General features: G+C 33.5%; 2 protein-coding genes across 3 annotated transcripts; both read right to left on the bottom strand.

Moving 5' to 3' along the window:
• Positions 1-9794: 9794 nt before the first annotated feature.
• LOC122024284 (ERBB-3 BINDING PROTEIN 1) lies at positions 9795-13835 on the bottom strand. 2 transcript variants are annotated; one of them, XM_042582876.1, is made up of 10 exons: positions 13702-13835; positions 13518-13622; positions 13349-13433; positions 13114-13263; positions 12871-13024; positions 10930-11145; positions 10663-10799; positions 10473-10564; positions 10108-10287; positions 9795-9998 (listed from the first exon to the last, which is right to left on the bottom strand). In XM_042582876.1, the coding sequence occupies exons 2-10, from the start codon at positions 13609-13611 to the stop codon at positions 9925-9927; spliced, it is 1182 nt and encodes a 393-aa protein (XP_042438810.1). In that variant the 5' UTR covers positions 13612-13622; positions 13702-13835; the 3' UTR covers positions 9795-9924. The 2 variants fall into 2 exon arrangements, with proteins under 2 accessions (XP_042438810.1, XP_042438809.1); XM_042582875.1 differs by having other exon boundaries at positions 13518-13810.
• Positions 13836-15464: 1629 nt separating this feature from the next.
• LOC122025727 lies at positions 15465-21485 on the bottom strand. Its single transcript, XM_042584587.1, has 2 exons — positions 20650-21485; positions 15465-15829 (listed from the first exon to the last, which is right to left on the bottom strand). The coding sequence occupies exons 1-2, from the start codon at positions 21406-21408 to the stop codon at positions 15815-15817; spliced, it is 774 nt and encodes a 257-aa protein (XP_042440521.1). The 5' UTR covers positions 21409-21485; the 3' UTR covers positions 15465-15814.
• Positions 21486-22613: the final 1128 nt, after the last annotated feature.

The raw sequence follows: 22613 nt of genomic DNA, 5'->3' as shown, positions 1-22613 counted from the left end.
GGGGGTGGTCAGTGGTGCGCCGACGGGCGAAGGCATTTAACGACCGTCGTGGGTTCGACACCGTCCGTTCGACCGCTCGTGAGTTCCGATCCATGCGCGCGCGCGCGCCCCCTTGATCGCTCTGAATCCCACCTTTTTTCCCTCTCTCGCACTGTCTGAGTCGGGGTCCAGGATTTACTCTCCACCCGTCGAGAGAAACGTGGCAGACAATTAGTTCGCCCGCCCCGCATTTCTCTGGACGCTGTCTGGGACCGTGTAGGCGAATCCCTCGAGAACGAGACAACGGGGAACCGTTCGTTTGGGAATGAATTCCTCTTTATTTCAGGTATGTTGTTTTGTTTTTTTGGAAATGTCAAAATATTTTTTTTTTTGGAAAAAATACCTTTAACACCGAGGACATATCTATTAGACCACTTTTTTTTTTTTTTTTTTTTTTTTTTTTTTTTTTTTTTTTTTTTTTTTGAATGATTTAGGGGATATATCATTCATATTTATAGTCGGATTATGATCATAATTCGGTCGTAAATAATTGTAATTCCTTTCTGGGTTTATCGTCCCCACCATTATAGTTTTTATTAGGATGGGGCAGCCGGAGGCCGCTCGGTGGCTGCCCGGAGGCCTCCAGTGGTGGATAAGTGGCCAAGTTACTGGGTGCCAAGCAAGGGTGTCCTCCGGGCAACCTCCGGCCACCAACTCCGAACAAAAACTATAACCTAGTGGGGACGATGAACCCAAGAAGGGATCGTAAACATTTACGGTCGGATCACGGCTACGATTTAACCACAAATATGAGTGGCACACCCCTGAACCATAAAAAATGGTCCAAAAAATCATGCCTCTTTAACACCTCTATATACTTTTTATCAAGTACTATTTAATCCATTTATATTTTAAAAATAATATTTAACCCCACTAAAAATTGTAAAAGACATAATATATTTTTTGATTATAGAAAAAATATATTAAATTTATTAATAATTTACCTCCTTTTTAATATCTAAAGTAATTTTATATGACTATTGATTAAATAATTAAAATTAATAAATTATATGTAAGCTCAAACAAAACATAAAGATTAATACTTAATTATACAAATAAAATAAAATAAAATAGTTTAAAATATATATATTTTCAATCCGGTACCCAGCCTTCAAATATAATTACAATAATTATTTTCTTCATTTTTCCTAAATTTAAATTTTTTTTTACCCGCCTCTGTCCATGATGTTATAAAGTTCCGTAAAAATAAATAAAGGTATAATTTTCTTTTCTTACACGAAGATAAATGTTGTTCGTTTTCTTCAAACTCTTTTGCTTTCTTATGCATGCACCGAGTCTTTCATCTCAGTTCATCACTAATTTTGCCGTGAAAAGAGGATAACACTAATAATGTGCAAATCATCCTTCAGATTCAATCTGATCCGTCCAATTGGCAGTAGGACACAGGGACAGAGAGAAATGGGGACAGAGGATCTGAACTACTTTTATTATCATACGCACCTCGTAAAAAAAATAAAAATAAAAAGGTAATTAATTATATTTTTATCTCAAAAATATTTTTATTTTAATATGATTACAGTAATTTTAACCCAAAGTAAATACAATATATTCTAAATAATTTTAGTCAAAACTATTTTAAAATTTATCAAAATTAATCAAAATCATTATCGGTGGACTATACCTGATAACTCTCATCTATGAAGAACGAGTTACCGATGGCTAATAATACGAGAACTTAATTTACTTTGGGTCGGTAAAAATTTTTTGAGGAATCAGATATGTTGAATCGAAAATAATTTAGATATTTCTATAATAGTATGATATTATTCATTTTGGATCTAAGTTCTCATGATTTTACTCTTAGACTCTACCCAAAAAGTCTCATACCAATAGAGACATCTTTTTCTTATAAACTCATGATCTTTCTCATGTGTTTTTAATATGTGACTATGTTTGCAACATTGCAACCCCAACAATTCCCCCTCAAACAAAGGACCACAAACTCCTTAACGTCCGATCCTCGACCCACTAAAACTTCCTGCCCCTCGGTTCATCCGACCTACTAGGACTTCCTTACATAGCCGCAACTAAAACTTCCTGCCTCTCGATCCACCCGACTTACTAGGACTTCCTTGCCTAGCCACAACTAGGACTTCCTACCCCTCGGTCCATCTGACCTACTAGGACTCCCTGCCTAATGTCTGGTCCTCTTAATCCAGACATAGGAACCCCCACTTCTTCGTTCGAGGTCAATATTCCGCCGACATGGTTCGATTGGACCATGACTCTTGTGCATAGTCGGTAGTTAGTCTTTCTAACAGTCCGGGATCTGATACCAATTGTTGGATCGAAAAGAATTTAAATATCTCCATAATGACATGATATTGTTTACTTTGGACCTAAACCTTCATGATTTTGCTCTTGGGCTCTACCCAAGAGACTTCATACTAATAAAGATATCTTTCTCTTATAAATACATGATTTTTTTCATGTGTTTTTAATGTATGATTATATTTATAATCTTGCAACCCCACTAAGATCTATTGTTTTCACGATTAATCTATTCGAATGGTTGGATATTTACATTACAAACTTGATAAAAAGAAAATCAAATATTAAAGAATACAACTCCAATTTGATAAAATTAATTTAACTTAATCAAAATTGATAATACAAATAAATATTACAGGAAGATTTTGTTTTCAAAATAAAGTGAAAATAAATTTAGATTGATTCAAAAAAAAATAAAAGAAAATTAAAATTTTTGAAAACAAATATTTAAAATTAGCATATATACAGTAATTCAAATAAATTTAAAAATATTCAAAATTTATAGATAAGGTTGATCACACGAGAGGTGTGAATAAGGAAAAAATTCAAAATTTATAGATAAGGTTGATCACACGAGAGGTGTGAATAAGGAAAAAATAAATTGACTATTTTTAATAATATAAATGGTTAACAAGTTAAAATAGAAATATAATAAGAAATAATAATAATTATTGTAGTTTAAATGATCGAATGACCTATTGATTCGGGCTAATCCTTGATAATCTTCCTTAGAGATGGTAAGATTATTTTTACTAGGGACAAACATTAAAAAGGCATCCTTTTTGCTGGAGCGCCTCATTTTAATTTTTTATAATATCTAATTTCTTATAAAATGGCATAAATATCCTTCAATTCATTGTATGTCCACCTCTATCTAGACCTGATCATGATTCGGAACCGACGATTCGAAGGTTTGAAACCGACAATTCGAAGGTTCGAAACCGTCAGTTCGACGGTTCGAAACCGTCAGTTCGACGGTTCCAAGCAGGTCGACCCTTAACCTTAACCGCCCAAGACAGTTACGATCCACGGTTCAGAACCGCCAGTTCACGGTTCGATTCACGGTTCGTCACGGTTCAAGATTAATATGTTAAAAAAAAAATTAAAATTTAAAATTTAAAATTAAACATTAAACATTAAACATTAAAAATTAAAAATTAAAAATTATAATTTATTGAAAAAAGGGCTTGCATTTATTTAAATTGCCTACGTATCCCTTTAAAAGAATCAAAGTCCACGTAGTTCTTTTACATTTTTATCCTTTTACATTTTCATTACTTCCATTTTCTGTTCCTGTCGTATTTGTTCCTTCAGTATCAAAATCTTCAACTTCGTCATCTGAAAGTTACATTCCTTGAATTCTTTTCTCCGCTCTGGTCCAATCGTCCAGTAATGCTTGGGCTTCCAATGAGTTGGGAGACAAAGTTGATCGTCGTTCATCTAATATGTTGCCGCAGACACTGAACGTCTGCTCCACAGCAACAGTTGACACTAGACAAGCTAAAATTTCTTTTGCGATCACGGAGAGAACGGGAAAACTTTAAGCCTTCTGTGACCATCACTTTAAGATATCGAAGTTTTCATTATCTGCTTCATTAAAATCAAAAGAAGTCGTAAAATAATTCTCAAGTTCCTGTGTGGAACTTGAGGATCTTCGTGGACGTTTTGTCCATTCTTATAATAAGAGTTGTGCTTTTGTAAGTTTTAAACTACTACTAGTTGTTTGTTGTATTTCAGAAATATTAATTTGTGTTTCATATTTTGCATAATATTGATTATAAATATCATATAAATAAATTCTAACATTATATATAATATTATCTGGATCAGGGAAGAAGAATCTTTAATTGGAATTAAAGCATCTAATTTAAATCTAGGATCTAAAGCAAATACAATTAAATAAATTTCAGGAATTAAATAAAAATATTTTCCCCATTTAGTTTTCATAGGTAAGATGCAAGGAGATAAAGATTCATTATTAATATGTTCATTTAAAACTAATACTATATTAGAAAAATTTTCTAAAACTAATTGAGCAGTGGGATAATGAACACCGGAAAGTTGTTCGGTTGCATCATTAAATACTTTTAAAATTTCACAAATACTACTACAAATATTCCATTATTGTGAAAATAAATACATATTAGTATTAGTGTTTTGTGCAAAAAATGAACATAATAATTTTTTATATTTAAATGAATCTTGTAATAATTGGTATGTTGAATTTCAACGTGTTGGTACATCACGTGAAAATTTTTTATGTCTCATTCCATTAATTTTACAAAACCTACCCTATTGTTTCATTATAGATGGATGAGACCATAAATAAGAAATTGCAATTCTAATTAGTTTAATATAACTTTCTAAAATTTTTAAACCATCTTGAACACGTAAATTTAAAACATGACATACACAACGAATATGAAAAAATAAACCTCCAATAATAGGTTGACAAACAAATTTTAGATCATCTATACAAGCGGTATTGGAACTAGTATTATCTAATAATATTAAAAATATTTTATGAGTTAAACCATATTTTTCTAAAATTAAACATAATAATTGTGCGATATTATGAGCATTATGTGATTCATCAAAAACTCTATAAGCTAATAATCTTTTTTTTGAGGTTCCAAGAGTTATTGATCCAATGGCAAGTCAGACTCATATACGAATGTGTTTGCCAATGATCACTCCAAATATCATAACATAAAGAAACTTTATTATCTAATTTACTAAATTCATCAATTAAATTCTTTTTTCCTTGTTTTACTAATTTTTTAATTGTACGAGTAGGTGTAGTCCTAGGAACACGTTTAGCACATGGATTAAGAGATTCTTTACAAAAATCTTCAAATGTGCATTTAGATCCAAAACTAAAAGAAATATGTTCTACAGAAACAAATTTAGCTAATGATTCTCTTAATTTATTATCCAAATATAAAAATAAACCGTAATCGGTACTACCGCTAGTGAAGAAAATCCTAATAATTGTGTTTGAGAACGGTCGAGTCCATATTCCGTCGGGTGCTTCGTTTCTATATGTCGTTTAAACGACCCATAGCCGCCGCCGGCTTGGAATTTGTAGGAAGCATTGCAGTGCTTACATTTTGCACGCATTTCTCCCGACGGAAGAGTGATCTTCTCAAAATGTTTAGTGAAAATAGAAGACTTTAGAGGAGGAAGTTCCTGAACCTTAGAAGTAATTGCATCGGTACTTCCTTGTGTTTCGGGTGTCGGATTCGGAAGATGCTGGATCTCATCATCGGTGGATTGAATGTTGGGGTCCTCCTCCCGCGGATTCATTATTTGCTTTCCCTTCCAAGCTCGAGATGATGCACCTCCGCGGCCTCCTTCCATTGTAATTGAAAATTGGAAACGAAAGCGTGTAAAGATTAGAGAATACGAAAATGAGATTAAGAGTAGAAAAGATGTGTGTGAAAAATGATGAAATGAGCTATCTATTTATAGAGTTTTGATAGTAACAGACACTAAATCATAGTCATTGATTAAAAAACGGTCAAATGATCCTAACCGTTGAAAAAAATACCCAAAAAACCCTCCCAACGGCTACGAATCGCCGGTTAACCGGCGGTTCCAGAGCCGTTGGAACCGCCGGTTAACCGGCGGTTCAAGCCGTTTTAAAAAAAAAAATACGGTTGAACTGCCGGTTCAACTCGCCGGTTAACCGACGGTTCGCTAGTTTTACAGCCAATGAACCGGAACCGGCCCCGCAACTTGCCGAGCCGGTTCCGATTCGATCCGGCGAACCGGGTTAACGGGCAACCGACCTGTTGACCCGGTTATGGGCCCGGGCCGAGTTCGGGCCAAACCCGGCCCGGGGTCGAGTCTACCTCCATCTAAATTTGATGGCATTGTAGCAATTACAAAATCATATCTATTATAACTGAACAGTAAACTATGTTGTAGTATTTACAATTTCGTAACTACTACAACTGTATAAAAGCTACAATTTTGTAGTTGCTACCATCGAGGGTCATGAATTTAATATATCATATTTATTCAATTAATCATTGTACCTTTTTTTATCATACTGAGTTTATCTTTTAATATTTTCATACTTTTAATAGTGTTACACATAATTTTTTTTATCTATGTTCATTGTTGTGACATTCTTAGGTATTTGTATTATTTTTAGGGATTTTTTTTTATTGGTTTGAATTGTTCTGTAACAAATTCAATTTATCTATATTTATTATGGATATCATCATAGAAGTTAGTCCAAATATGTCATTATTCTATTTTATCTTCAGTTAATTAGGTGAGGTAAGTGCTATACGTGTTTAGGAATCATCCATTTGAGATTATACTTTTGCATGCGACAACTTTATTTTTTCTGCACTTAAGAATCCGTAATCTTTGTGATACTTGCTTTTAAATGAACTTCTAAGGCTGACAAATAGTTATACCTCAAAATGAGTTACATTTCTTTATAGTAAGATTATTTAGTTATTTTCCTTGTGAGTTATGGAAAAAATTTACTTGTTCGCTAGTCTTCTTATGCACAATCTCATCCTCGATCTTGTTATCTATTTGATGTGAATTTATTTCAAATGGTATTTATGCAAGTTATTTGCTTTGTTCTTATTTTAGGTTTAAAACAGTTTGAATTCTGGAAGTTCAAATGGTATTTATGTAAGTTATATGCTTTGTTCTTATTTATGTTTAAAATAGTTTGAATTCATTTAATGTGGAAGGTGTAAGAGGTAGGAGACCAAAAAAATAAAACAAAAAAAACAGAAACTATCTTTGCACTAATAAATGAGTAAGGCACTAACCCTAATATAGTCATAAAGATTTTTGAATATCTAACATTTTATCATAATCAAATATTCATTATGATGTCAGGCTGCATAGAACTCCATTGACAACTATATACTTTAATTGTCTAGAGCATTATAATAAATTATAACATGGACCCAGAATATAACATAACACTTAAGTCTATTCTTTTCCAGCAACTAAGCTTTATGTCTAATACCTTAAGCATTTAGAACATTTTAATTATGTTGAATATTTTAATTATGCTCATGGAGCAGGAAAAACATCATGCTGAGCAGATGGATTATTTTCGGATTTGGGCGACGACCCTCGGTGATTCCGGCCAGTATTCACTTAGCGATTTCGGTCAGTATCTATCCAGCGATTCCAGCCAGTGTTCATCCAACTATTCCAACCGGCATCGTTATTACGACCGACATCCGTCCGACAATTCTGACACGCTATTATCATGAAAAAGTTTACAATATTTTGAAAAATATTTGGCACGCAGGGTGTTTGTGTATAGATGATCCAATGATTGGGAGAAGAGTTCTTAGCTTTCCAGCGACCAAAATAGATCCTACACCGATATTTCTACATTTCTAGATACAAATAGAAGCACCTCAATGGATTAGAGAATGTCGCTACCTACCATACAATGATCCTTCATTAGATATTGACATTATATCTATTATCAAATTCAGTTATTATATATATATATATAATATTTTATTGGAATTCATGCAGCTTGTCGATGGATGTATGGCAAAACCATATATTTTGCATTGCAGATAAAAAATAGGTAAATAAATTTATTAATCTATTTTTTTGTTTTGTTGGTTTAAATAGGGATATTAGAGAATATCTTGAACTATCATCGTACAAATGTGTTTGTGGAAGAAACTATAAGAGCTACTATAAAAAATTATACTTGCCGTCACATCTCAAGGAAATGACATTGGTTTAGCGGGCTCCAATAAATTTACAAAAGGTTATATCTCAAATATGGAGTTCATTTCTTAATTATCTCATCAATTTAGAGAATGTTATATCATATATCATATCTATTCAATTGCTCATCGAATCACTTAGAACATGTAGCATACATACAACAAAAGTTCATCGACTAGTTTGTTTTAAGGTTTATGAACAAACAACTTATCCATGTAATTGTGACTCTTCTCCTAATTGAAAAAAAAAAAATCAAATTTTGATTATGCTATACAAGGATTGCATTTGTAGCAATTGCAAGTTCTTAACTGTTACACCTCTTATTGTAATTGCAACAACTACGGTTTCATAATTAATATAATATTATAGTGACTATAATATTATAGTAACTACGATTTTTTAACTGTCACAACGTTATAGTAGCTATTGGTTCGTAGTTACTATAACGTTCTAGTAATTACGAGTTTGTAATTGTTACAATTGTTATTGTAATTTTAGTAGTTACATACCCATAGTCACTATAACAATTGTAATAGATACCGAAATGAAGTTGTATTTGTAGCAACTTATCCAGGTAATTGTGTCTCTTCTCCTAATTAAAAAAAAATAAATTTTGATTCCGCAATACAAGGATTGCATTTGTAACAATTGCAAGTTCTTAATTGTTACAACTCTTATTGTAATTATAATAACTACGATTTCGTAATTAATATAAAATTGTAGTGACTACAATATTATAATAACTATAATTTTTTAACTGTCACAACGTTATAGTAACTATTGGTTCATAATTGTTATAACGTTTTAGTAATTACGAGTGTGTAATTGTTACAATTGTTATTCTAGTTATAGTAGTTACATACACAAATACATGCACGTATCAGAGGAATTCATAGCTGCTACAGCTATAACAACAATTGTAACCAATACCGAAATGAAGTTGCTACAACACGATCGGATTTAGACAGGAAAAAAGGTGATATTGCGTGCGTAAGATGCAAGATATCTATGCCATTTTACAAAAGGATATAAAATATTAAAATGGGATGCTTCTTTCATCATTCGGGAAAAAAAAAATTGATTAAAAATTAAGGCGAAACGCTACTTTAATCATTCGGAAAATTAGTAAGGCTCCTATGATTTTTTGGCCCTTCAACAATTATAAAAAGTTTCAACCAGGCTAAGGCTGTATAAACGACAAGTGTGAAGATTTTAAGATAATACTACCTTTGACTTCTCTATTAATTATAAACATTTTCATCAGTCAACTCAAATCCGATGAATTCAATTTGGTTGGAATTGGCTAAAAATATTTGAGATCGCTTGTCCAAGGGACGCTTGCTGACTCATTGTTCAAGGGACAAGTCTCGTATTGTAGTTAACACAGCTAGATCCTCAAAAACAAAGTTGACTGGAGTAGAATCTCAATACTTTTGAGTCAACTGAACACACAATGCATAGAACAAAATATTTCTATTAGAACAGCAAACGATACTCAAACCTGTCAAACGACTGAATCTGACAAACTTCCACTACCGATAACAATAGTCGAACCGACTCAGCAGGTCCAATTGGGAACACTATCAAACAAGATTGGTAGACACCAACATCCTTCTAACAAAGTTCCATATAGATGACAATATTAATAGCTTCAAGAAGCAAGACAGCCATTGAGCAACAGTCGCAAATCTAATAAACATGCAAACCTTTTACTCGGAGACATTTCAATGTCGTAGATGGCAAAAAGCTTTTCATCTCAAACAAAGTACTGTATTATAGTTTCCATAATCATTTTGAAATAAAATTCATGAAAAGTTGGGAGGTTCAAATAACAATACAAAATTTTTTGCTTCTTGTCAGTTAAGCAGTCGTGCTATTTGAAGTATCCATCGGTTCAGCTTCAGCCGAGTCATCTTGGGCATCTCCTTTCTTGCCTACAAGTATCAAAAATAACATAATTGAAACCCCAGTTTTAAAAGATGATTTTCTTCAAGTTATTAAACTGGTAGTAGATGTATCAAATTGGAACAAATAGTTACACACCTTTTTTCTTCTTTCCTCCACCCTTCTTCTTTGTTTTTATTCCCAAGGCCAGCCATGCCTTAATTTCAGGGTCGTCAATCGATTTGGTAGGCTGCAGCAGCTGAAGCGGATGAGAGGTAATCTTGTCCGACCCATTTGGCATCAATAATACTGTAAATTTAATGTGTGCAACAAGATCCCCTGAAAATATAAACCATCAGGTGTCCTAATTAGTTGATGCTCTTAATGGGTGCAGTGCACACATTTTCCAAAAGGCGAGTCTTGGTCAACAATAAACATCAGTTTGTGTTCCTGAATATTAATGATAAAGCAATGAAAGGGTTCAACTAATTGCAGATAATCATGTAAGCAAAAAGAAGTCATACCAGGTCTCTCATGCAACACAGGGTATGGCTGTAAAAGGTCATGGTTCACACATTCAACAAGTCCAAGCCGAGATCGCTTCTCTTCCAAAACCCTGATGACGTCAATCAAAACACATTATTGAAGCTACACAGGAAAAAGAATCATGAAAAAGAGGACAACAATCCATGCAGAAAACATAGAGCAACAAACCTTGCACTAAATGGCATGATTGGGAACTTTTGGCTTATCTCACTGAAAATAAACCTGGAAGACTTCATTTTCAGCTGATAGTTTTTATCGACAGCTCTTTTATAAATAGTAGTTTGCTTCTCATCCAAGAGTTTTGGCTGCAGATAGTCACAACCAATGTCACCAAAAGTTAAACACAAAGATTTAAGAGGTTAAATAATCAATTTTGTATTACAATGTGAATCAGTGGCATTGATCACAATTAAATTGTAGGAGCACCATTCTCACCTTTCCTTCACCTGTACTTGTCACAATATCAATCGCATATACTTCATTTTCTTCAAATTCTACTTCATCAACACGAGTTTCTGGATTTCCAACACTTAGAACTACTTTGTTACCATCAATGACGAACTGTTTCAGCTGATGACTAAGAACTCCTTCCAGAATTTTGCAATCATAAGCTGCAGCTACCTTCTGAATAGCTTCTGTGACATCCTTATTCTATCATAGAAAATAGGCATTAGGAACTGAAATTGAAAAAATTAGATGCATAATACAAGGACTTGCTAGAAAACAAAATCATGTCCCATAAGATCAAACAAAACAGAAAAACAAACAAACTGTAGAGTAGAATGGTATAACTCATTCGTTGTCTACCAAATGACAATGAAGTTGTACATAAATCTATTAAAAAGGAGGGAAAACAATATAATATGAAAATTATAAGTAAAGAATATTTAGCAAGGTTAAAAATAAAAATAGATAAACGACCAAATATCCTCTTAGCTAATTAATCATAGGTTAAAGGAGCGCATTTATTTTTCTCAATTATTATTATCAAATAATACGGCAACAGGGTTGATGAGGAAACTGAACAAATGAAGGTTAAACATGAGATTCATGCCTGTTCCATGACAGGGAGGTTGACCTCTTTGTACAATGTTTAAAATTCTAGAGAAAGACTTGTTTCTTGCACTTTAGGATCAGCACTTTATTTCACTATTACTATTTAAATGTACCATAAGATACAAAACAAGATTTTGACATAAATTATGAAAGAAAAACCACATTTATATCACCTTCTCATGCTTATATACAAATAGTTGTTAGATTCTATATTTAATACACAATCCAAATCAGAATCATCTCGTACACAACTGATGCATTGGAAAATAATTGTAGTCAAGAATAGTGGGGCTAAAACTAAAGCATACAAATAGGTCCGGATCAGACAACAAACGGCCAAACTTCAGGTTACTGAATTATTGATAGATATTAGTGAGCCAACTAGTTGGACCACATGAATCATGATTGTTCCATTATATTCAAATTTATATACAATACACAGTAAAGAAAAAATAGAAATCAAGTACTAAAAATAATATTTTAAAAAACACTGGGTCATCCAAGAGGGGAACCCATAATCTCAATCAAGTCTAACAAATTGGGTCTGTCAAGTCAACAAGTCCCTTTTGACATTACTAACAGGTAGAAATGACTACTATCCAACAAAAACAGAATAAAATCCACTAGACAACCTCCAAACATCAAATTTGATGGCACAGAAACAAGGTAAATGTTGATATGAAGTTTGATAGTGTTAATTGTTTGAATTGACTCACTTGAAAGTCAATATATAGTACACAGACTTTTTAGCCATTAGATTCTTCGATAAAATAAGACCTTAAATAAATAAACAATGAAAAAAAAACTCCATCATAATATCAAGGATCTTAGAATACATATCCTATGGCATTCATCCATGCAAGATAGGGTATCTATCACTTTCTCCAAACAAAAAATTGCAGTTATGCGATAAAATATAAAACATGAAGTAAAGACCAAGATAAAACAACCAAAAAATAATTTCCTTTACTAGACTGACTGTCTTCAAGAGTTAAATTTAGATAAATAGTGGACCAACTTACTTAAACACTGACTGTTTTCAAGAGTCAATTTGAATAATTGCCAATTGGATATACCTTCAGTTACCATGAGCCAGGCACAACAATTATTACTCTTAAATTGCAACTGGTGGTCTAATGACCGCCAGAAGATGGTAACGTTGAAGCTAGAATTAACATCAACGTGAATTGGAGTGTGACCATACAACAATGAGAAGTCATGTAAATTCTTTAGAATGCATCTATTGGAAATCAAACTAAGAATCTTCCAATATAGTTAGGCAAGATCAACAAGATCATTTTTGGTCAATGCTATGGGCACCTTTTTCCCTGGCCTCACAAGGCGCAAGGCAACTTCTGCAGCAGTGTTGGCTGCAGCAATCACATCCGCTGCTCTACCAGTCACTGGTCCTTCCTGTATCACATGAGTGTGTGCCACCACAGCAATAAACCCATCTATATGACACCCCATGTCACTGCAACACAAACAAAAAATTAAAAAAGAAAAACTCAGAATAACAATCCGTAGATAGTCATAACACAATCTAAACTTATGAACGTATACATTTTAACAATGTCATTCTCTTCCAAAACAGTCTCGTCATTGCCAAGGGGCGAGAAATGACACACTGTGTTATTGACAGAGACGCACGTAGGAAATGCTACGCCCCTTTCAATCTTTCTCTTTACGTTCTTGTACACGTTACCAGTTTGCCTATACGCAAGAACACAAAGCTTCAATTTAGCACTATCGCATTAAGAGAGTAGAAACACAGCGCCAAACAGGAAAACGAACGTACTCCCTGATAAAGGAGTCGCCTTTTTCGCAGAGATCGACAACCTTGGCTTTGGGCTTGCACTGAGAGACCACCAGTTGAAGGGCCTCTGCACACGACAATAGATTGAACCTCTACCAGACAACGTCTCCACTACACAGGGGAAAAGCAAAGAAAAGTTAGAGAACATTACTGTTGACGATCTCGGCCGCGGTCTTGTACTTGGTGACAACATCTTGGGAAGTGAGATCCAACTCCTTCTCCTCCCTCGCTTCGTCGTCCGACATCCCGCTAAGCCCTTAAACCCCAAACGCCAAAAAGGAGGAGATGAAAAATAAGGGAATGGATCAGAACACGAAAATTAAATAGAGATCAACAATTGTTGCGAAGGTTTCTTCGTTATCAGAAAAACCCTAGCAGACGATAGTGGCGTCGAGTTTGTAGAATTGTGCGGCGGCTTAGGGCAGAAATGGGGCGGCTAGCTATCGCTATACGAGCACGAGACCAACACGTGTTTGTGCTGGACCTCGTGGAGTCGTATTCCGCAAAATAAGTTTCCATTTTTTTTGTTTTTTTTCTGAGTTGCATTGTTGTTCGAAACGACTCAAGGCATTTTTTTTATATAATAATAATTATTATTATTTTTAGTTTATAAAAAATATTTAATCCTTCGAACCTATTAATCGTAGAGATGATTAAACTCATTCTAAAAGTAATCAGTACAATCCTATAAAAAACTTTTACCAACTATAAATCCAGAAATGTTAATGAAAATTCATCTGGATGGCAAAAATCTCCTGCAATAACTTAGTTATCCGTAGAGCTTTGATGTTAATATATGTGTGTTATACCACCCAAATAATATTACAATTAATGTAATATTACAATTAATGTGAATGAGATACTTGCATATTAATAATATTCAAATCTTTTAACGAGGAACAAATTTTATAAAAAAATTAAGAAAAATAATTTTGAATATAAACAATAACCATAAATGAGGACTGAGATCTATAAATAATGAAAGATAATGTTAAATAAATATGAATGTATTAATAAAAATGAAATAGTAATATAATAGGTGCGTGATCTGTTTTTTAAGATGTGACGTATATTAACGTTTAAATTAATATGGATACCCTAATGATGACGTTTTACAAAATTTTTCATCTGACTTTCAAAATAAGTTGAAAGACACTCGTAATGATTTATCCAAATAGTATGTTTTCTCAACCCAATAATATAATCGGATTCTCTGATCTCTTATCCCTGTTCTTCTCCTAGTCCACCACATATTTCAAATATCTTTCATCTAATGAATTCATCTGAAAAAAAATTCTCATCTAAATTGTCAAAAAAAAAAAAAAAAAAAAAACTCAATTAAATATATTGATAAAGTAAAAAATATATTAAAAAATTTATAATTTAGGCACAAAATTAAGATAATTTAGATACTATTTTTTCAGATGAATTTACTAGATGAAGGCATCCGAAATATGTAATGATGTAGGAGAAGACAGAAAGAAATATGTAATGATGTAGGAGAAGACAGAAATAAAAGATCAGAAGATCTGAACTATTAATATTAGAGAAAAAATATCCTCCAATTCAATGCAGCTAAGTTTCTATCCAAAGATGATAAAATATATTTCTACTCTAATACATTTTCACATTTCCAACAAAATAAATGGTCGATAAATCTTAGTTGGTACCTTTCTCCTACCACTTTATATTGCTATACATTGATGGCTATATTAAAAAAATAGATTTGTTTAAAACTATTATAATATATAACATAATTTTATTTAAAATTGTTAAATATACTATAAAATATAGCGACTTTGATCAAATTTAATATGTAATTTTAGATAAATGACTCAATAAGTAATATATATACCTATGGTTGTGTTCATTTCTTATTTATATTTTTTATTGAAATTACATTATCACTTTTATATCTTAATCACACACACATTCATACTTCAATCCATTCCATAAGCTCTTGCAATATCTACATTGAAGATGGCCTCTTTCCACTGGTATCTACAAGTCCTAAAAAACAACCATTTGAAACCTTATTCAGTTATATCGACATTGATTGATAGAAAATCGAGATGTAAAACAATTAGAAGGAAAGACCAATTGAAGAGTAGACATAGCTCTCAAACTAATATAACTCTTTCGTAAATGCAAATCTCGCAAAGGGATCTTACAAATATGTTATCGGTGATTTCAGACTTGAAAGCCATGCCGGAGTGGTCCAGTGGAAGTAAGCGGGAAGCAATTTGCTAAAAGAGATACTCAAACACTAAGCATAGCTTTGGATAGGTAACCTTGTCCAGAAACAGCAATATATGTTGTTTCAATTTACAACTTCTGTCGACGAAAACACGGAATGACAAAATACTATCAGCCGCGACAAAAGAACGAAACCATCCATTGTGCATATGCAATTTGGAGCAGTTACAAGCAAACAAGTAGATATCATCCTTATGCGCCTTCGCCCTGCAAATGTAATATATCATTTTTACATGATAAATGCATCATTTTTTCTGAAAGGAAAGAAAAACTAACATATTTGAATTACCAAGTCACATAAATGTAATTGATTCCGATTGAAAGAGAGATTATAGGGAGTTCGTTGACTATGGGATCAAAGTATTATGAAAGAGTTCATTCTGCAGGATTAGCCCATAATGTGTTTTTTACAGTAACAAAAGACAAATAGAAAATACGGTGGATCTAAAATTCCTTCTTCTTTACCCATTTCCAAAAGGATCAGCATTCTCTTGTCTCAGAGAATTCGAGAGATATTATGTTGTCCCTTTTACTGACGAATGCTAGCTATCATCAATGTGATACCATGCCCTGTGTGTCTTTAAAACTTGTACATGCTCAGCCAGTAATATGTTCTCAGCCTGAGTCCTATATACACTCTATCTACAGAACAAATTAGAGCCTATTTACTCTGTGTCCTTTAGAAACAATTATTTTGATGATTTAGCGATCTGTATTTACATAAGGATTCGATCCTTGTAAGATTTTCAGAGCAGAAAAATGCCATAAACCATCACCGTCAAAAGCCCAGCTGAACGAAGTATAATGATGATGTTATGTCATAAAACCTTCCATTTAGGTCAAGTTTAGATGTAAAAAGTCACGAGGCATTGCCTGACAACATAAAATTCATACAACTCTATGAGCGTGAATCTTAACCATACTTTAGCTAGCTCAATATTCATTTACTAGTAGTAATGATATAGCTTCGTATAAACTTAAATGGAGGGAAAATGGAGGATAAGATCCTTATAATCAGCCCCAAATAGAAAATTGTTACAAAAGAAAACCAAGAGGATTCTTTAGAGACATCCAACTTTTTAAAAATGCTATAAATTATAGCCCTAATCATAGTTTGATTTCTTTACAGCATTGGAGTAATTTCCAGATTCATTTAGTCTGCTACAGTGATGCCCTATTTGAAGTATCATGCAGGCACTAATCAACCAAAAAAATTCCCCTATCATTTTCTGATAAGTGATACATGATCTACTGCTGCCTGCCAAAGCAAGCCTATTTAGTCTTGATCTTACACATTGGCATACCAATCTGATTTCATCACCTATACTATAGCCTATTTTGTATAGAATTATTGCTGTCGACCAATATGTAGAATGTATTGTAGCTAATGCATGTCCAGTTGGACATTAACTATGTTTATCCATCTTTAAGGCTGGTAAGCAACCAAGCCATAGATTTATCTGGTCAGAGTTGCCATATGTACTTGTAATAATAAATCAAAGGTGAATTTAATGATCAACATATTTGAAATAGACACAGAAATATTAAGAAGGAACTCTATACCAAAATAAAATATGTAAGATATTCCAAGTTCCTAGTTTACTGCCCGCGTGGACAATGTTGGACACTGCTTTGCCAGGTCGCAGTACTAAGATAATTTGTTTGTCAAGTTTTATCAACATAGATAAGATAAAAACTTATCTCCCAGCATGTGTATATGGTTAATGTAGTTGGGTTGTGGGTTTAGTCTTATTACCAACATGAAATTGTCAGTAGTTATATCTATATGAATGCTAGCTGTTGCAGGAAGTAATGAAGCACACTCCAATGCAAAAAATGGTGGGGAAAGATTTTTTTAATGAAATGACCTATCACATTGACACATGGTCATGGTGCAATAGGAGCAAATAATCTTGCAATTGCTGATAAGAGTAAGAAAGGTACTCCAGGATCATAAGATTTTAATGGTTACATTGATAGAAAGAATTGGTAAAACTCAGTCCATGACTACTATATCTCAAAATGAATATATCTAGATTTCTTAAAATGCTAAGCCAAAGTGAGATACAAATAAAAATGTAGGTTCTCTACTGATGAGGATTAATAGTAATTTGTTCTGTAGAATTTATCAAAACATGTCCTTTATAATTGAGAGTGAACAAAAGTGCCACTATAATTGCTTTTTACCAAAATTATCCCTCTTTCTAGAATTCCCTTTATTAGAAACCAGCTTGCAATTAAATTTCCAATCAAAATAATTTTTTTTTGACACAAAAATATTAATATTTTTCTTAAGGAATTAAGTTGCTTGTAATGGTCCAAATTTTTTAATTTGAAGGAGCAAGCTGATTTGTGAATCATCTTGCACACTGAAATTTGACACAAATTGAAGATAGGCAAGTAATAAGTGCAAGCTAATTTATAAATTTGCTTGTGATCATACTTTTAGTCAAATTGAATTCTTTTTGACAAAGGGACACATCAATGAATAACTTAGGATATTTAAAAGCTCATGATGGTTAAATTTTGAAGGCGCAAGCTAAGCTTGCACTTTAAAAATTGACTAGAATGGAATGGGCACAATCTAATATATAAATCATTTTAAGATTCAATTTTTCATCAGTATGAACTCTTTTGAATACAAGAATGCATCACTATTCTACTTGAGGTGTTTAAAAGATCTTAATGATCAAAATCCTTAATTTTGAAGGACAAGTTGATTAGCAAATCTACTTATGCCAAAAATTTTGGCAAAAATAGTGCATGCTAATTACAAAGCATATTACGATTTCACTTTTCATCAAGTTGAATATTCTAAAATGCAAGCCAGATAAGTTCTACTTAAGCTAGACCTTAGTAATATTAATAATAATTCAAAAGTAGTTCACACCTATTTTGTACCAATTAAAAAAAGAGCAACTCAGTACACAAAGCTCTCACTAATGCGGGGCTTGGTCGGATCAGATTTGGTCTATACAGTCTTTATGCGGGGTTTGGTCGGATCACATTTGGTCTATACAGTCTTTATGCGTGGTCGGATCACATTTGGTCTATACAGTCTTTATGCGTGGTCGGATCACATTTGGTCTATACAGTCTTATCTTGTATTATGTGACTCGAACCCATGACAAGGTCACAAGGCAACAATTTTACCGTTGTGCTACGGTTCCCTTTCTATTTTATACCAATTAAGCAAAAGAAAATCATTTTAACCAGTCTAACTAGAATATGTATCAAATTTTGTGTGTCAAAAATACTTGTTTAGTTGTTTTCATGAATAATTCAATTGCAAGTTGATCTGCAACTCAACTTGGGATCTATTTCATGTTAATTTTCAAATTGCATGTTGATTGCAATCATCTTGCCTTTTTAAAATCAAGATTTTGTTCATATGAGTTTCTAGGTACTTTAAATAGAGTGTTGATATTTTCTCTTGTCTAAAGGAGTTTATTTTGATAAAATCTGATAGCAAGCTATTTTGTACAACAACTTGATACCTAAATTGAGATAATTAGAAAAAGAGGCACTTTTTGGTAAAAACAATTATAGGGGTGCTTTTTATCATTCTTAATTATAAAGGATGTGTTTTGGTAAATTTTCAATAAATATAGAATTCAGTACTAAGTCCACTAATCATGGACACATTCAAGACATAGTACCGTGATGCATGTTATTTGCAAATAATATTATTTTGGTAGATGAGACCCATAAAGGAGTAAATGCTAAATTAGAATTTTGGTGGAAAACACTAGAAGTGAAAGGTTTTATGCTTAGTAGAGTAAAGACAAAATCTATGGAATTTAAGTTTAGTAATATTAGACGTAATGAGACAATTGTTAAAATAGGAGATGACAAGTTATCCGAAACTAAGAGCTTTAAGTATTTAGGATAATTTTTGCAAAACGATAGAGAGATTAAGAATACAAGCAGGATGATTGAAATGTAGAAAAGCATCGAGTGTTTTATGTGATCGAATATATCTAAAATTTAAAGGGAAGTTTTACAAAACGATGGTTAGACCTGCTATGTTATATGACTTTGAATGCTAGACTATGATTCGAGCACATGAGTTGCAAAGATGAGGATGTTAAGGTGAATGTGTGAACATACAAGGATGAACAAAATAAGAAATGAGAGTATTAGAGAAAAAGTCGGGGTTGCATCTGTTGAAGGAAAACTCCAAAAGACACGTTTAAGATGGTACAAACATGTATCAATAAATGCTCCGGTTCGGCGATGTGAAATTATGACAAATGTACATATCAAACGAGGAAGAGGAACGCCAAAAAAGACTTGATTAGCAACAATAAAATAAGATAATTTTATTTAAGTATAGATGATGATATAATAGGGGGCAGAACCCAATGGCGTAGAAGGATCAATATAGCCAACATCACCTTGTGGGATAAGACTTAGTTGTTATTGTTGTTGTGTTTTGGTAAATTTTGCATTCATTTTTATACCATTTCCATCTATTTCAAATTTTTCTTATATTCCGTGGAAGAATGTAAAAATTTGATCATCATTGCCTGATTTTTCTAACTAATTTCATGGCCATGGATCTACTGATCAATAGAATCCATGGGGTTCTGCCATGGTCTTCTCTCAGTAAAAATGTTCTCACAATTAACACTAAAAATGGTATTCACAATAAATGTTCTCGTGTCAGAAAGCAATTAGTGTATGGGGAGATCATCATGCAACATTGTATTGCACAACAAATGCAATAATAACTTAGAATACAACATTTTGATTGTGCTACATTGGTCATCATGAACAGAAATTTAGTTGGTTTATTACTGGAATTCATACTGCTATTGCGTAGTACCCACTGCTACCGATTATCCATCACAATATCTATAGTCTTAGAGGTGTCAAGGGGGGCGACTGGAGCACATACACTTGGAACGGTAAGCTAGCTACTACTGCTAGAAGAATTAAAACGAAACGAACACCTTAATCTAACATTTTTAACCCACCTAGAAGAATAATTGGCAATAAAAAGAAGGAAATTTTGGTTATCTTACTTCAATTGGTACCGAAAGCTCCATGGATGCTGGAATTTTTGGTCCAGGAAGAGGTTGTTCCTTCTGTCTATCGTTGCCTAATCGCCCTACGACACCCAACCTTCTCTTCTTCCTGTTCAAATTCCAAACTTTCTTATCCCGCACCTTCCACATATTTCCGTTCCTAAAGATGACCTTCTCCGACTTCCAACCCGGGTGGCTGGTATCAATGACGGTCACATCGGTCCTCGAGCACGCCGACAAGTCCAAGTCCGTCGAACCCCTAGCCGTGCCCCTCTTTCGACGCATTTTGGTTCGGCTCTTCTTGGCCTCGGCCACGCTGTTGTCCGCGCTGGAGGGAGGGGAGGCCGCGGGGGGTTCGCGGCACCCGTCGATGCTGTCGGAGACGGAGGGAATACAAACCCTAGGGTTGGGCTGCTTCCGGGCGCTCTTCTTGGCCTTGATCCCCGCCGGCCCTTCCATGACGAAGAGCTCCGCGAGACCGCCGCCGACGAGATCGAAGATCTTCTGCTTCTCATCGAGTGCGGTGCCAAGCGAAGGGAGATCGGGGGCCTCCGAGCGGAGGACTGTAAGAGGAAGGTTAAGGCTAGGGTCGGGCACGGTGGTGGGATCGGGGCTGGGATCAGAGGAGAGGAAGTGATCGAGGTGGTGGTGGACGGGGACGGAGAGGCCGCGAGAACTGTGGAGGCGTTGGAGCCAATTGGAGGTGGACTTGGAATTGGAGGCGGCGGCCGTGGAACTGGCAATGGAGCAGAGCATTTCGATCGTTAATGCGAGAAGCTTTCCTTTCCTGCCACTGCTCAAACTAATTGGAGGTGGCGTGGCGAAAGGCCTTGATTTTTTTTTAAGTCTAGATATTCAACTCAACCGACTACCCATAATCGATTCGTTTCTATGATCAATTAGAAAAGGTTTAAGATATATAGGCCAAAGAAGTATAAAAATAATAATAATCTTAGTTAGATTTATTTACTAATTTTTTTTAAAGAAGATTAATTTTATTCTATGGAAGTTTCTTATTTGTGATCCGTTAAATCGAAAAGTATACATGATGGTCCGTTTAAAAATCCGATATCTTTTAATTACACCCTCTATATGAAGAAAAAAAATTCTATAATTATATCGTTGGATTTGAACTACGACAACTATAAGAAATAATAAGTAAAATATAATTTTAAATTTAAGTTAGAGTCTTTGAGCAATATTATTGAGAGCTGGAAGTGTTTACCTAATTAGAGGTATATTATTTAATTTGTTAGTTTGAGTGAAGCCTTAGAGTAAGTGATAGCAAGTTATGGGTGGTAGACTTGTAGTCTATGGTTAAGTTTGATTCTATAATTTTGGATAGTTTACGAAGATGTAAGTATTCAAGTAGATCTAGTTTGCAAGAGGTGAGGCTTAGTTGATTGGAATGTTCAATCAACTCAAAAGTTGATTGAATGTAAGGTTCAAAGAATAAAAATATTAAAAAATTAATTCTTAGGTTTGAGAAATTAACGGATGAATTTCTTTTGATGAATAGTTAACTTAAAAATGTTGGATTGAAGGACAACTCATTGTGAGCGCTTCTCAATTTATTTTAGTAGTCGGTGGAAAATTTTTATCGGACCAAACGATGAATTAATAGAAAATTTTTTTTAAGGGCTGATTGACTTTAGAACACTGAGTTGATAGACTGTCTACTATGACCAAATAAGTCATCTTTAAGATTAATCAACATAAACTGAATATATATGTCAACTAAAAAATTAAAATAATAATACTAATTTTAAAAAAAAAGAAAACTATTTATTCAATTTTAATTAATTAAAACTCGATTCGGATGATCATTTTTTTAGTTGGCATGATATCTCGTTTATGCCAATTAATTTCGAGGATGATCAACTCGGTCATATGAAAATTTTTCATTGATCGCCAGAGTAAATTTGGAAGCACTCTCAATGGACGGTCTAGCAATCCAATAT

The sequence above is a fragment of the Zingiber officinale genome, chromosome 9B (assembly GCF_018446385.1).
Source record: "Zingiber officinale cultivar Zhangliang chromosome 9B, Zo_v1.1, whole genome shotgun sequence".
Taxonomy (NCBI): domain Eukaryota; kingdom Viridiplantae; phylum Streptophyta; class Magnoliopsida; order Zingiberales; family Zingiberaceae; genus Zingiber; species Zingiber officinale.
This window is presented reverse-complemented; position numbering and strand designations above follow the sequence as displayed.